General features: G+C 34.2%; 3 protein-coding genes across 3 annotated transcripts; all 3 read left to right on the forward strand.

The window, feature by feature from the left end:
* Window positions 1-1297: 1297 nt before the first annotated feature.
* LOC108819167 (probable WRKY transcription factor 61) lies at window positions 1298-4728 on the forward strand. Its single transcript, XM_018592157.2, has 4 exons — window positions 1298-2049; window positions 2561-3121; window positions 3495-3608; window positions 3711-4728. Exons 1-4 carry the CDS (start codon window positions 1942-1944, stop codon window positions 4428-4430), a joined length of 1503 nt encoding a protein of 500 aa, XP_018447659.1. The 5' UTR covers window positions 1298-1941; the 3' UTR covers window positions 4431-4728.
* A 30-nt stretch (window positions 4729-4758) lies between these two features.
* LOC108819352 (isochorismate synthase 2, chloroplastic) lies at window positions 4759-8264 on the forward strand. Its single transcript, XM_018592366.2, has 13 exons — window positions 4759-5165; window positions 5612-5859; window positions 5942-6059; window positions 6136-6399; window positions 6468-6542; window positions 6627-6695; window positions 6769-6887; window positions 6989-7046; window positions 7195-7305; window positions 7448-7532; window positions 7650-7747; window positions 7835-7927; window positions 8013-8264. The coding sequence occupies exons 1-13, from the start codon at window positions 5001-5003 to the stop codon at window positions 8058-8060; spliced, it is 1551 nt and encodes a 516-aa protein (XP_018447868.1). The 5' UTR covers window positions 4759-5000; the 3' UTR covers window positions 8061-8264.
* A 2752-nt stretch (window positions 8265-11016) lies between these two features.
* Window positions 11017-14313, forward strand: LOC108818880 (protein NRT1/ PTR FAMILY 2.9). The gene is made up of 4 exons (XM_018591829.2): window positions 11017-11299; window positions 12159-12376; window positions 12473-13032; window positions 13294-14313. The coding sequence occupies exons 1-4, from the start codon at window positions 11203-11205 to the stop codon at window positions 14180-14182; spliced, it is 1764 nt and encodes a 587-aa protein (XP_018447331.1). The 5' UTR covers window positions 11017-11202; the 3' UTR covers window positions 14183-14313.
* The last annotated feature ends 366 nt before the right edge of the window (window positions 14314-14679 follow it).

Genomic DNA, 14679 nt, shown 5'->3' on the forward strand with positions numbered 1-14679 from the left:
TCTAAACTCTAAGTCGTAAATTAACTAACCCAGGGGTTATAAATGCATATTTATCCTTCAATAAAACTTATTTTGATTATTTTCTTCCTTGTGATGCTATTTTTATGACAAAAACTTGGTTTGGTGCTATTTTTGTCTTTTTCTCATTTCAATATGTAATTTTATAATTTAATATTAATTGCAAATGCAGTGATTTATAAATATTTTAATTTATTTAAAATATTTTTGATTAAATAGATGCAACTAATAAAAATTTAAATGCATTTTAATTACTTATTAATCTGTATGAAAAATATTTTTTTTAAAAAAATCTTTTCTTTTTCCTTTTTTTTTGTCAGCCATTTTTTTTCTTTGATCACAAGTTAAGCTTCTATGTAACTGAAGGGAGTACTGTCTTTTATCCAATTGTAGAAAAATGCAATTAAGACAGGAAATGAACTTAAATTTTTATTGGTCAATATGTTGACTAATCATTGTAAAATGTCAATGGCAGCATATGCATATCTATACGCAACCAGCAAAAAAAAAGTCCTTAGATCGTGGTCCACTGACCAAAATATGTAGTTGTAAATATTAATCACATGTCCATGAAACATTATCCATCAACATGATGTATACAGCTCTAGATTTATATATGACTAATACAATCCAAGTCTACCAAGTACCAACCATTTGGAGATATTCTAAAAAGACTTCGTTAAACAAAGAGACAAATTGCTAAACTTAATTATTTATGCAATTTGAAATTGATTAAACTATTTTCTTGGAGTTTTTTGTGACAGTGTCATTTGTATGATTATAAGATTGCAAGATGGTTAATTAGATATATACATATTACATAGTCATTTATTTATTGGTCTGGACTTACAGCTTTGTAAGTGCTTTTTTTTGTGTTAATGATCATAGTTGTACATTACAGATCCATCTGTTACTGTGATGTTTACGAACATGTTATTTTGTATTAGAATTCAGATGCAACAACATTTACGTGATAATATACATGTGTTTTTGTTGATAAAATAAGTTTCATGTAAAAGTACAAGTTATACATCCAATAAATTAGTTCGTTTGCAATAAACTTGTAACATGTTTTTTTCAAAAAAAAAAAAAACTTGTAACATGTTACATGTATACAAGAAATTTCAACGTTGTTCTTTAGCAGCAGCGTCGGCCGGTGGGTCCACGATTTCGGCTCCAAACCTAAATAGTGTTTATTTGTTGAGACATTGATGTATATACCTAAACATAGGCGTTGAAGTTGAATATTTCTTTCTTTTCTAATTACTCGACACATTTATTCTTTCTTTTTTCCCTAATAAATCGGATGCACGATTAATTGTTTTAAGTATGTGTGTTGGTATCTACTTAATAGAAAAAGAATCACTCAAATATTTAAGATCCCACTTCAGTTTGGTCATACTTTGTTAATTTAACTTGTTTTATGTTTGCTTAGTTCTATTGGATTGGCTGTTGACCTTTCAAGATTTCAGAGTTGCGTGCTTGTGTTTTCTGATGGTTTGGAGTATTGCAACCAAAAATGTGTACATATAAATTGTAAAAATATTTAGTCTAGTGCATTTATCTACAATGCTTCTTTACTCTTGGTCTACAAACTGATGTTTTTATATGATTTTAAGTTATAATTTTGGAATAGATCGCTAAATCAAACAGGAGACTATTTCATTTGGATTTTAGTTTAGCTTTGTATTGTTTATATGATATATGTTGAAGATAAAAATTTCGGCAAGTTATTAATAATATATAGACTATATTTCTGAATATTAATCTAAGAAACTTGCAGGTTTTGTAAATTATTTAATTGGTATAGTCAAAGGATGCATAGCTTTTTTTTGTCAAAGGATGTATAGGTTGCTTATATAAAATCAAACAGTTCCCAAAATAAATTATGAGAGCTTTCGAAAAGAATATCAAAGGAGAATAATGGAGAAGGAAGATTTCTTGAGGAGTGGCCATGGAAAAGAAGAAAGAACCGAGGAGATGAGAGAACTTGATTCTCATCAAGAATACGACCATATTATCAGATCTAAGGTATCATAAATTCATAATTGATCTGTTATTCAATATTGAGCTAATTATATGTCATACATATATGCATAAATCAATCCTGAAGTTACATACGCATGTTTCATATGTAGTTTTACTCATGAATTGCTTGGTTAACGGTTTTGGTTCTTTATTCGAAACTATTAATCACTGGTTTATCTTAATCTTCTTTTTGTTTTTGACGGCATCACTGATTTATTTTAGTCAATGAAGTAATTATATTTGAGATCTTAATTTTTATTTAGCTAGATCTCTGAACTCTTAATTGTTAGGTGTCTTCTTTTCTGGTTTAATGATAAGTTTAATTTTTTGAATCGACGTTCATATCTATTTTGAAATTACACCAGAGAAGAATTCTCACGTGTGTCACAACTATGCATAGGATTTATAAGGCATAAATATCAAATCAATGAACGATTAACCAATCAATCACTAAATGTTTGTATATGTTACATATTTTGACTCATCATATATTATAAATGTATGATGGGATCAGTTGGACTCAATTAAAGTCGAAATGGAGGAGGCTAAAGAGGAAAACCGAAGGTTAAAGGCATCATTGAGTAGAACAAAAAAGGAGTTTGAGATCCTTCAAACAAAATACAACCAATTAATGGTACAACATGAAGACCCGAATAAGTTCTCACCAAAAGGCCATCATCAACATAAAGAAGAAGATGAAGCCAAAGAAAGAACTAGTGAGCGTGAAGAACTTGTCTTGTTGAGCCTAGGTAGACGGTCAAAATCACCGGTTCCAAGTGGCTCGGTGACGAGTAAAGAAAAGAAAATGAAAGACTCCATGGAGGAAACCGATGATGACAAAAAAATTGATGAACAAAGGTTAAGTATGGGATTTGAATACAGAGATTTGAGTAATCCTAGTGAGAAGTTAGAGTTTGACCATAGGGAGGTTAGTAACAGTAATAAAATCCCATCAGAGAATAGTTTTGGGTTTAAGAATGATGGAGATGAGCATGAAGATGAAGAAGAGCCTTTGCCTCAAAACATTGCTAAGAAAACTAGGGTTTCTGTGAGAGCAAGATGTGAGACACCGACGGTTAGTACGTTTACTTCACATCTTTAATTTAGTATATACATATGAATACTAACATGTATAGTATAATTCTTGGTTCTCAAAGTTTTTGATTGGATATATATCATCACTGAACTAAATGTAAGTATTTATTTGATTAGTTGGAGAGTAAAACCTAATTATCGTTTGTAGTCTTTAAGCTTAAAGTTATTTTACACAGGAAAACTGTTAAATAGTTCATATCTCTTTCTTTCTTTTTGTGCACGAAATAGTTCATATCTTGAATACTAAAAACAACCTTTTTTCTTAAAAGAACCATGCAAAAAGGTATTCATAACATTTGACTTTTAAGTAAAAGTATTCTTATCTTCTTGGGTTTGTGTTTGATATCTTTTAGATGAACGATGGATGTCAGTGGAGGAAGTATGGCCAGAAAATAGCTAAAGGGAATCCCTGTCCTCGAGCTTACTATCGTTGTACCATTGCACCTTCTTGTCCCGTTAGAAAACAAGTAAATTAATCTAGTTTAAACCATTCCAAAATCATATAGATATTAATATATTAATATTATCAAAAATAACCAACCATAACAATCACATGATCTCTTGTTAAGGTACAAAGATGTTCAGAAGATATGTCTATACTTATCTCAACTTACGAAGGAACACACAGCCATCCACTTCCCATGTCAGCAACCGCCATGGCCTCTGCCACTTCCGCCGCAGCCTCCATGCTCCTCTCCGGAGCCTCCTCCTCCTCCTCCGCAGCCGATCTTCATGGCATTAACTTCTCTCTCTCCAGCACTCCAAAACCACTTCTCCAAACTTCTTCAGGCCATCCCACCGTCACTCTCGACCTCACAACCTCCTCCTCGTCCCAGCAACCATTCTTATCATTGCTCAATAAGTTCACTGCTCCTCCTCCGAGTAATGTCTCAAGAGCTAATAGTTACCCTTCGACCAATCTCAACTTCTCAAACAATACCAACACATTGATGAACTGGGGTAACCGCAACGAGCAATACCGTGCACCTTACGGAAACATTAGCACCCATCAACAATCACCTTACCAACATATGATTCAAACCCGAGCCGCTGGGTTATCTTTTGACCAATTTGGAAGATCGTCTTCATCTTCTCCACATCCCACACCAAACAGTCTTGATATCAAGAATATCACTCATCAAGTGCAATCTTTACCGGCGGAAACAATCAAAGCGATCACAACAGATCCACGTTTCCAATCGGCTTTGGCGACTGCTCTATCTTCCATCATAGGCGGCGACTTAAAGATGGATAATATGACTAGAAATGAAGACGAGAAGAGCCCTTAAAGAAAGTGTTCTATATATGTTCTCATACATTGGTATATGGGATTCGTTTTACAAGTTTCCTAGACTCCTAGTTGATTTATACTTTCGTTTTTAATCATAATTTTAAACTTTTTTATTGGAGTTTATGGAAGTAATGTGTACATATATATTTGTATGTTAAAGGTGTACATCTATTTGACCAAAAAAAAAAGAAAAAGGTGTACAATGTCAAACATGAACATATGTGTCCCATTTAACGACATAGTTGATTAGTTTATCTATTACGTGAGGATCATGGCATCTATATATATCAGGTCAGACAAAGACGTGGATTCCATGATGAGAAACATCTATACCTAATTAATTATCCTCTCTAGTCTAAACAATATATATGGCGTCGCTTCATTGTTCATCTTATCTCCTGGGCACAAACCATAAAAACATAACTCCATTCCGATCTTCTAAAGCTATTCTCCAGCCTCATCCACCGAATCGTATCCCTCGAAAGTTTTTTTTTTGCGTTACGTGTCTATTTGTATACCACCAGTAACCTTTTGCGTCAGACAGAGACTCCTACTCTGTTCGCTGACCATGAACGGGTGTGAGGCTGACCATGAAGCGCCACTTGGTACGGTAGAGACGAGATCTCTATCAACGGTTAAGTCACTAGCGGCAGCAACCGAGAGGTTGATAACCGCCGTCTCTAACCTCAAGTCGGAACCGCCTCCGTTCTCCTCTGGCATCGTCCGATTCCAGGTACGTTATAACATCGAGCTTGTGCCACGTGGAGACTTTGCATTGGTACATGGGATATTGGTGTCCATCTGCTTGCTCATAAATCCTTATCCCCTCAACTAACTCTTATCTCTTCAAATTTTTAAGACTTTTCAAAATGCCATTTACTTTTATTCTTTATAATTTATATAATCACATTTTGATATCTTTTTATTATATTTTACTACTTATCACTATATTTCTCATAAGTTTTTGATTAAATATGTTTTTTTTTTTTGAAAATTTCATACTATTTGTAATCATATTTTAATACTGATTATTATAATTTAATATTTTATTAAAATATAAAAATTTAATAATTACAGTTTATTATTAAAGACTAAAATGCAAAACTGTCCCGCGCAAAATCAAAACAAAAACACAAGTGTTCTAGACCTTTCAAGGCTTTACTCATGGTGTCGTTGTAGGTGCCCATTGACCAGCAAATCGGGGCACTAGATTGGCTTCATGCACAGAATGATGTTATTCCTCGCTGTTTCTTCTCCCCTCGCAGCGACACTGGCCGTCCAGAGCTTCTCCAGGACTTGGCAATGGCTAGCGAGAGTGTGAACGGATCATCTGATTGTAATCCGGTCAGTGTTGCTGGACTCGGATCTGCTGTATATTTCCGTGATCATGTTCCTTTCTCTCATGATCACTGGAGGTCTATCCGAAGGTAACATTCACATTTTTCTTTTCCAGAACCAAAAGCTATATGAAAGTTTTTTTGGGTCACTTTGCTCTATTTTCTTGAAAAGGTTTCTGTCTTTGAACTCTCCTCTGATTCGTGCCTATGGTGGACTTCGGTTTGATCCCAACGGAGAAGTTGGTGTTGAATGGGAACAGTTTGGCGCCTTTTACTTTGCAGTACCACAGGTATGAGAGTTTTAGTTTCGTTTTTTAAGAGAGTTTTGTAACTATTATGACTTGCGTTTGATTGGTTCATTCATAGGTGGAGTTTGTTGAGTTTGAGAGAAGCTCAATGCTTGCTGCAACTGTTGCTTGGGAGGATGAGCTCTCATGGACGCTGCAAGATGCCATTGAATCACTTGAGGAGACTATGCTTCAGGTTTCTTCTGTAATTGTGAGATTAAAGAGAGAATCTCTAGGAGTTTCTGTTGTTAGCAAGAACCATGTTCCTAGTGAAGGAGACTATCACCCTTCTGTAGATACTGCTCTGGAGATTATTAAGGCAGAAGATTCACCACTAAGCAAGGTAACTTAGTTAATAAACCATATCTTCTTCCTTTCATGAACCTGATGGTTTTGGTTTTTGGTAATCAGGTTGTGCTTGCACGCAGCAGCAGAATCATTACTGATACCGATATTGATCCTATTGCTTGGTTAGCACGGTTGCAGGTGAGTTTCTTTCCTCCCACATATCTTTACTCTTAAAGCAACATTTAGGTGTTAATATCTCAGTAACATTTATTAATACGACAGTGTGAAGGGCAAGACGCGTACCAGTTCTGTCTTCAACCACCAGGTGCACCAGCATTCATAGGGAACACGGTACGTTACTTATTCTAGCTATTTCGTTAGCACTCGCTGGTTTTTAGAAATGATGTTGGTTCTTGTGGAGCAGCCTGAGAGACTCTTCTATAGGAAACATCTAGGCGTCTGGAGTGAGGCTTTGGCTGCAACCAGACCTAGAGGTGATTCAGAGGATTCTGATCTGGAGCTAGAGCGTGACTTACTAACCAGGTCAACTGTTTTGTTTTGTGCTGTAAACACTTACGGTATGCTTGTTTACGAACCTCCAGATATTATGCATACTGATATTATTTTGCAAAATACATTTGCAGTCCCAAAGACGATCTTGAATTCTCCATTGTGCGAGAGAATATAAGAGAAAAACTTAGTGTAAGCTCACTCCATCAACCACAGTTTCAAGTAGAAGTGGATAGTGACTGCATGTTTAGGCTCTTTTAACAATATATAACGTCGCTAAGTTCCATATAATAATCAGCTTTCTATAGCAGAATCATATATAATCGTCTGCTTTTTGCAGGCCATATGTGAGAGCGTAGTTGTAAAGCCCCCCAAAACAGTGAGAAAGCTTGCAAGAGTACAGCATTTATATTCTCAGTTGGCAGGGCAGCTAAGAAGAGAAGATGACGAGGTTAGATTTACGGTTCTTCAGTGGTTTATTTGAACTCAATTTTTGTTATATGAATCTCTTACAGTCATCATGGTACTGAGTGAAGCAAGCTGCAACTTTCTTCTCTTACCCCAAAAATATGTTTTTTTTTGTCTATTTTCAGTTTGACATCTTAACTACTCTGCATCCAACGCCAGCTGTTTGCGGATGCCCAGTAGAAGAAGCAAGACTTTTGATTAAGCAAATTGGTAGAATGATTTTTTCTGCCTTAGTAGATGCGTAACTATACTTGATTAGATTATGATAAGTATGTTTTATATACTGAAACTTGTTACATGTTATACTTGTCCTTTTTTTTTGTCCAGAGACATTTGATAGGGGAATGTATGCTGGACCTGTCGGATTCTTTGGTGGTGGCGAGAGTGAATTTTCTGTCGGCATAAGATCAGCTTTAGTCGAAAACGTAAGCTGTCCTCAGTGTAACACATCTACTGTTATGTCACTGCATCTATCTGATCTCCTTTTCTTCTTCTTTTTTTGTATTCCCTAGGGTCTTGGAGCATTGGTCTATGCAGGAACAGGAATAGTTTCAGGAAGCGATCCATCCTCAGAGTGGAACGAGCTTGAGCTTAAGATCTCTCAGGTACGAAACATTGTTCTTAAGACAGCAATGCAATTTTTATGTCTCTATGAAACTTGAAAACATAATTCTATGTGTGTTTCTGCAGTTCACTAAAACACTTGAACATGAGCCAGCTTTGCAGCCGATCAACTAAATGATGCTGCATCAATTTTTCTTTTTTTGTTGTTCTTGGCTAATAGTGTTGTCCAATGCCTGACCGAAGGTCATCTGTAACCTGACAATAAGGTCCATAACGCACTTACGCACGTTATGATCCAAAGCTGACGTATATTTCCACCAGCTCCATGAGAAAACGACAAGTTATTTTTGTAATAATATATAGTACGATTGAACGGCATCTGATTATCAGTAAGTGCTAGTGGATAAACACTCAACATATATTGTTTTCAGAACGTAATTGGTTTATGTTTAATTAAGTTTGCGTTAATCCAACAAAAAAAGTTTTAGTTTATAAAAGAGAACTAGATTTTGACCCGCGCTTCGAAAGCGCGGATATTATTTTTCATTTTTGTGAAATATATTATTTGTTTGTAATTATTAAATTTATTTATTTTAATAAAATTTTCTTTATAATAAATTCGACACATAGACTGTTTCTGGTAAACTATGTATTTCTCTAGTTTTGTTTTATTCTATCTTCAATCAACATATTTATTTGGTTTGTTGTTAAAATAAATGATTATAGACTTTGATCTCTGCACCTCCGCAGATGTATATTTTAAAAAATATGATGATATTTGTTTTTCATATAATTATTAGGGTTTGGCAAAATGAATTCGAGGAACATAACTGATACCAATCCGTAAATATAGTACCAAACCTGAACATAAATTGATTAAATATTCGAATTATTCAAAATTTTGTTAGTTAGAGAACCGAATCGGATCCGAACCAAAGTATTCGTGTACCTGAATTTATCTAAAAATAGATTTATATACTTATACATTAATTATTTTATATTTAATGTATATAAAACATCAAGAATGATATTTTTAAATTGGTTTAAAATACTTGAAAATATATATAGATAGTCAAAAACAAATATTTTAAATACTTAAAGTATACTCAAATCACCAAAAATACTTAAAATAATTATTGATTTCGTATCCAAAGTTTTAAATCAAATCAATTGATATGTTAAGCTTAGGTATTCTGATATATGTTATTTAAATAGGTTATACAAACTCAAACCAAACCCGCAAAATCCGAATCAAACTCAAACAAAAATTTAGAAACATCCTAATAGGACTGAAATCTTTGACCTCGAAAACCCGAAACGCAAACCGATCAGAACCAAACCCGTATGGATGTCTGAAAACTCATCCTTAGTCATTATTATATATCGTATAATTTCATCATATAATTAATTGTATTTTATATGTACCATCATATAAGTAATCATATAATTAATAGTATTTAATATGTATCATCATATAAATAATTATATATATTATTTAAAAAACTTAATATGAAATATAAAAACCATAATTTGAGTTGTTATTTCAAATTGTGCTTTGTATTGTATTTTTCTTATATATATTGACAACATTCTTTTATAATGGACTTAATAATTTAAGTCCATTACTTTTTTCTGTTTAATACTACTATCTTTGTTTCCAAACAAAATTAATTTTGTTAAAATGACTACAATCCATGTTTCCAAACACACCAAAAAATTTTAATACTTTTATCCAAGTATCCAAACACACCGAAATTGTACTTCAGCTTTAATAAGATAGATGATGGGTCTAAACTGTGACCGAAAAGTTAATCTGACCTTCCCATCAGTCATATTCTCTTCAAGTTGTTCTTACAATCATATCTCACTATAAAATTAGAATGCTTTATTCGGATACCAATAATATAAACGACACCTTTTTATTATGAAATCAATATAAATATTCTTTTACCCCCTCACTTGAGAAAGTAAATGCTCAAATTTCAGATGAGACTTATTAACTTCAAAATATACAAATGAGTTTGCATTTCCGGCAGTTAGAGAAAAGTTCAAGATAAATCTCTAATTCGTTCTATCTTAAAACATAGAGATATCTATATGACATGAACCTGTACGTTGAGGCTCACATTTACCATAGGAAAAAGAAGCATCTGCGCGTGCAAAAATGAGGAGTAAAGAGACGATCATTGCGATCAAAAATGATTTCTCTATAAAAATGCATGATTGAAGTATGAATGCTTTGTTTAAAAAAAAGGAGTATGAATGTTTTTGTTAAAGTAACGTTTAACGAGGAGATTATTGCCTTTACACGATGTATTTTATTTTTTTAAAACCTGTCAGCTTTATTACATTCAACTAAAAAAACAAACGACAATAAATCGACAACTACATGTGTCAAACAAATTTTCATGAATGGTAAATCAACGACGGTATCGTCAATTCCGTAATAAATTTTACAAGGACCCTGTCTCCATTCACTGCCTAAATTTAATGTCGATGTGGTCGATGTAGGTTTATCAAACAACTTGTTATTTTCGTTTCTTCATGTCATTTAGTAGTACCTACTAGATAAAAAAAAGTAAAGGATATATTCGTTGCCCATGTTACAGATATATAGTGAAGGATAAATTCTTGATTGCTACTTAGTGTTGAAACAGAAGAGCTTAGAATACTTCATAAGTCACTAACCATGATAACAAAAAAAAATTAATAAGATATCTAAAGTTCCAAACTTTTCTGTTACAAGAAATAAAAATGGAATGTGCGTTTGTTTGGTGGCCTCTCATTACCTTTTTCCCAATTTTAAGGGGCCACATTTTGCTATACATAATATAAGAAAGTTACATAATATAGGTAAAATAAATGACATTTTGCTATACATAATAGGTAAAATAGGCAAACTAAATGACATTTTGCTATAAATAATATAAGAAGTTACATAGTTATGTATATTGTAAATAACAATTTTGTAGAAAATTTCATAATGGTAGGATAAATTAAAGGTAAAGATTAAGAAAACAAAATTAAATAAAATGAAAATCATATTATTTTGTAATCACCCTTTGGCCTCTGTATATAAGGCTGGGCAAGGCATTGCGGTTGTTGACAAATAAGTAAGGAATACCAACTCCTGTCCTCTCCTTTTGATAAAGTGGAGTCTTCTTTTTAGTCAAATTAATATCTAATCAAACACTTTGGTTTGGTATAATGTCCAATTAACTTTTTGGTTCTTCACTCTACCCACTATATAAATATTTACGAGATACATACACACGTTTATTGAGAGTAGAGCAGAGAGAGAGAGAAACGGAGAGCAATGGAGGTTGAGAAGACACAGGAGAACATTACAGGGAAAGAGAATGATGAGCCTAAGATCGTCTACAGAGGGTGGAAAGTCATGCCCTTCATCATTGGTACTAAGTTCTAACTGATCCATATCATTTCTTAACTCTTTTTGGTTTGCATGAAAACTCTGATCCTGAAACGGACAAAACACCTATCAAAGTCCAGTCTAATCTCTACAAACTACTATTTGAAATCAATAAATTGATGAGTTAATTTTCTTTTAAAACAAAAATTTTACCTTAATAACATTTTACTTTGATTTGTCAACCATCTTTTAGATTCCTCTTGGTTTTAAAACAATTTTCTAATTTTTATTTATTTTTTTACCAAAATATCTGTTTAATTTTAGATTTCTTCTTAAATTTCATTTTGCTTTATTGTTCCTATATAAATAAATTTATGTTTTTATGCAAAACAATAAATTCCCCTATTAAAAAATACAGAGATAAATTCAAACAGACTTCAATTTTAAGAAAATAAAAGTATCTTTTGTCAATAAAGAAAGTAGTATTTAAAATATATTTATTGGAAGCAGATATTTATTCAAGACTTTTTAAATACATATATAAATCTATCAACATTTGTTAACTTTATAATCTTAAAAAAAAAAAGTTAACTTTTGGATACAGTCTATGTTAGGATCATACAAAAATATTACCGAAAACTATTTATAATTTAGCAAGAGTATTAATTTTAAATTTGTTATATTGTAGGTTTATGCTATATTTCTCTGTAGCTAGGAATACTTTTTTTTCTTTGTAACTTATGTAGCTAGGAATATTTAGATTCATAATACAAAGGATTCCATGAACCTGTTTTGTAAATGTAACATTTGATCTTGAAAGGAACATGAAACTGAAGGAAAATAAAAACAAGATGAGTTTTATAAACATGGTAGCTTGATGCTCTGTTTCTTTAACTTGTTAGGAAACGAGACATTTGAGAAGCTTGGAATAGTTGGGAGCTCATCAAATCTTGTCATATACTTAACGACGGTTTTCAACATGAAGAGCATCACGGCGGCGACCGTCGTCAACATCTACGGTGGCACAAGCAACTTCGGCACCATCGTGGCCGCTTTCCTCTGCGACTCTTACTTCGGCCGCTACAAAACCCTATCTTTCGCCATGATCGCTTGCTTCCTCGTAACCACTTCGTCACACAAGTTTTTTGAAAACACTCACTGATCTTGCTGTTCCTGTCTGAACGTATGAATCTTTTGTTTTGTATTTAATTCAAAGGGTTCGGTGGCGATGGATCTAACGGCTGTGATTAACCAGCTGCATCCAGATAAATGCGCCAAGGAAATAGGAAGCGTGTGCAAGGGGCCATCTATAGGACAGATAATGTTTCTCGCCGGAGCAATGGTTTTGCTGGTGATCGGAGCCGGTGGGATTAGGCCTTGCAATCTCCCCTTTGGTGCTGATCAATTTGATCCCAAGACCAAAGAAGGCAAACGAGGGATAGAGAGTTTCTTTAATTGGTATTTCTTCACGTTCACGTTTGCTCAGATGGTATCGTTAACGCTCATCGTCTATGTTCAGTCAAACGTGAGCTGGAGCATTGGTTTAGCCATCCCAGCTATCTTGATGTTACTTGGCTGCATCATCTTCTTCGCTGGCTCTAAGCTTTACGTCAAGGTTAAAGCCAGTGGCAGTCCCATTCATAGCATAACACGTGTCATCGTTGTCGCGATCAAGAAAAGGAGGTTAAAGCTAGTTGGTTCGTCTTCTGATGGTCTTTACAACTACATAGCGAAGGACTCCAAGAACTCGAAACTTAGCCATACAAAGCAGTTTAGGTACTAAAAACGTTAATCCCTCTGTTACACAAATAGTATAGTTCTAAAATTTAAATACATTTAATAATTACTTTAATCTTTATATTAATTACAAAATACATTGATCTTATAAAATTTAATTCATCTCAAATACTATTGGTTAAATATGTATTATTTTTTTTTATGTATGGTTAATAGAAACATAGTTAAACGTTTTAGGGTTTTTACCGAGTTTTCTTGTGGAACAAACGTAAACGTTTTAGGGTTTTTCTCAATTTGCAGGTGCCTTGACAAAGCGGCAATCCAAACACCAGACGACAAGCTGAACATAGATGGATCACCAGCGAACCCATGGAACTTTTGCAGTATCCAGCAAGTGGAGGAAGTGAAGTGCGTGATCCGTGTGCTTCCGGTTTGGCTCTCAGCCGCCCTGTTCTACCTAGCTTACATTCAACAAACAACCTACACAATCTTCCAGTCTCTTCAATCCGACAGACGCCTCGGCTCGGGAACTTTCCAGATCCCAGCCGCGACTTATACGGTCTTCTTGATGCTTGGAATGACAATCTTCATACCCATCTACGACCGCGTCCTTGTACCTTTCCTTAGAAAGTACACAGGGAGAGACGGCGGTATCACACAGCTTCAGAGAGTTGGAGCGGGACTGTTTCTATGCATCGCAAGCATGATGGTGTCCGCAGGTGTAGAGCAACACAGAAGAAATGTAGCTTTGACAAGACCGACGCTAGGTTTTGCACCGAGAAAAGGAGCGATCTCTTCAATGTCCGGTATGTGTCTTATCCCTCAGCTAGTGTTAATGGGCATCGGAGACGCCTTAGCTGGAGTTGGTCAGATGGAGTTTTACTACAAACAGTTTCCAGAGAACATGAGAAGCTTTGCGGGTTCTCTGTATTATTGTGGGATTGGGTTGGCGAGTTACCTAAGCAGCTTTTTGTTATCGGCGGTGCATGATGTCACGGAGGGATCTAGGGGTGGGAACTGGCTTCCTGAAGATCTGAACAAAGGGAGATTGGAGTATTTTTACTACTTTGTTGCTGGTGTGATGACACTCAACTTTGCTTATTTCTTGTTGGTCTCACATTGGTACCGTTACAAAGATGTCGTGGACAAGGACAAGTCTTGTGATGAGTTTGATAAGGTTTCAGTGTAATAAAGATTTTTACTAAGAAAAGTTGTGCGTCTAAACATCTTTGTGCGTCTAAACTCTTGTGTTTAAGAGTTTTGAGTTGGCTTTGAGATAATAAAGGTAAAACCTTTGAACAAAACATTACCTACAAATTATATCTTTTAGCAGAAAAAAAATCATTACACACAGTTACAAATACAATCCATCTTTCAACAAGGTAATGCGTACTTAAAGCTTATACTCCAGTAGTGTACTTTATTTTGTAATTAATAGTCAAACACATAAAACAAAATCTCTTGGAGTAGTGAAGTAACAACAGAACAGTCATGAAAGCAAGGCCACGTACATGGAAGACTTGCGAAACTTGAGGAGGACAAAGCTTCTACGTTGCAAATAAGAAAAAGTCAGAAGGGGAAAAGGTAAAAGAAGATGATAATAATAACTCAGCTTGTGAGTCAAGGCCAATATTCTTTCATAATGACCATACACCATACTTTATTTTCAGAATTGACAAATTTGAC

Source organism: Raphanus sativus, chromosome 8, assembly GCF_000801105.2.
Source record: "Raphanus sativus cultivar WK10039 chromosome 8, ASM80110v3, whole genome shotgun sequence".
Classification (NCBI taxonomy): Eukaryota; Viridiplantae; Streptophyta; class Magnoliopsida; order Brassicales; family Brassicaceae; genus Raphanus; species Raphanus sativus.

Excerpts from the sequence above, each read along its gene's own strand:
- LOC108819167 (XM_018592157.2), top strand. The coding sequence starts at position 1,942 with ATGGAGAAGGAAGATTTCTTGAGGAGTGGCCATGGAAAAGAAGAAAGA. Across the intron at positions 2,050-2,560 it reads ACCATATTATCAGATCTAAG|TTGGACTCAATTAAAGTCGA; the intron begins GTATCATAAATT and ends TGATGGGATCAG. Across the intron at positions 3,122-3,494 it reads CAAGATGTGAGACACCGACG|ATGAACGATGGATGTCAGTG; the intron begins GTTAGTACGTTT and ends GATATCTTTTAG.
- LOC108819352 (XM_018592366.2), top strand. The coding sequence starts at position 5,001 with ATGAACGGGTGTGAGGCTGACCATGAAGCGCCACTTGGTACGGTAGAG. Across the intron at positions 6,543-6,626 it reads CTTGGTTAGCACGGTTGCAG|TGTGAAGGGCAAGACGCGTA; the intron begins GTGAGTTTCTTT and ends TTAATACGACAG. Across the intron at positions 6,888-6,988 it reads GAGCGTGACTTACTAACCAG|TCCCAAAGACGATCTTGAAT; the intron begins GTCAACTGTTTT and ends ATACATTTGCAG.
- LOC108818880 (XM_018591829.2), top strand. The coding sequence starts at position 11,203 with ATGGAGGTTGAGAAGACACAGGAGAACATTACAGGGAAAGAGAATGAT. Across the intron at positions 11,300-12,158 it reads AGTCATGCCCTTCATCATTG|GAAACGAGACATTTGAGAAG; the intron begins GTACTAAGTTCT and ends TTAACTTGTTAG. Across the intron at positions 12,377-12,472 it reads CCATGATCGCTTGCTTCCTC|GGTTCGGTGGCGATGGATCT; the intron begins GTAACCACTTCG and ends TTTAATTCAAAG.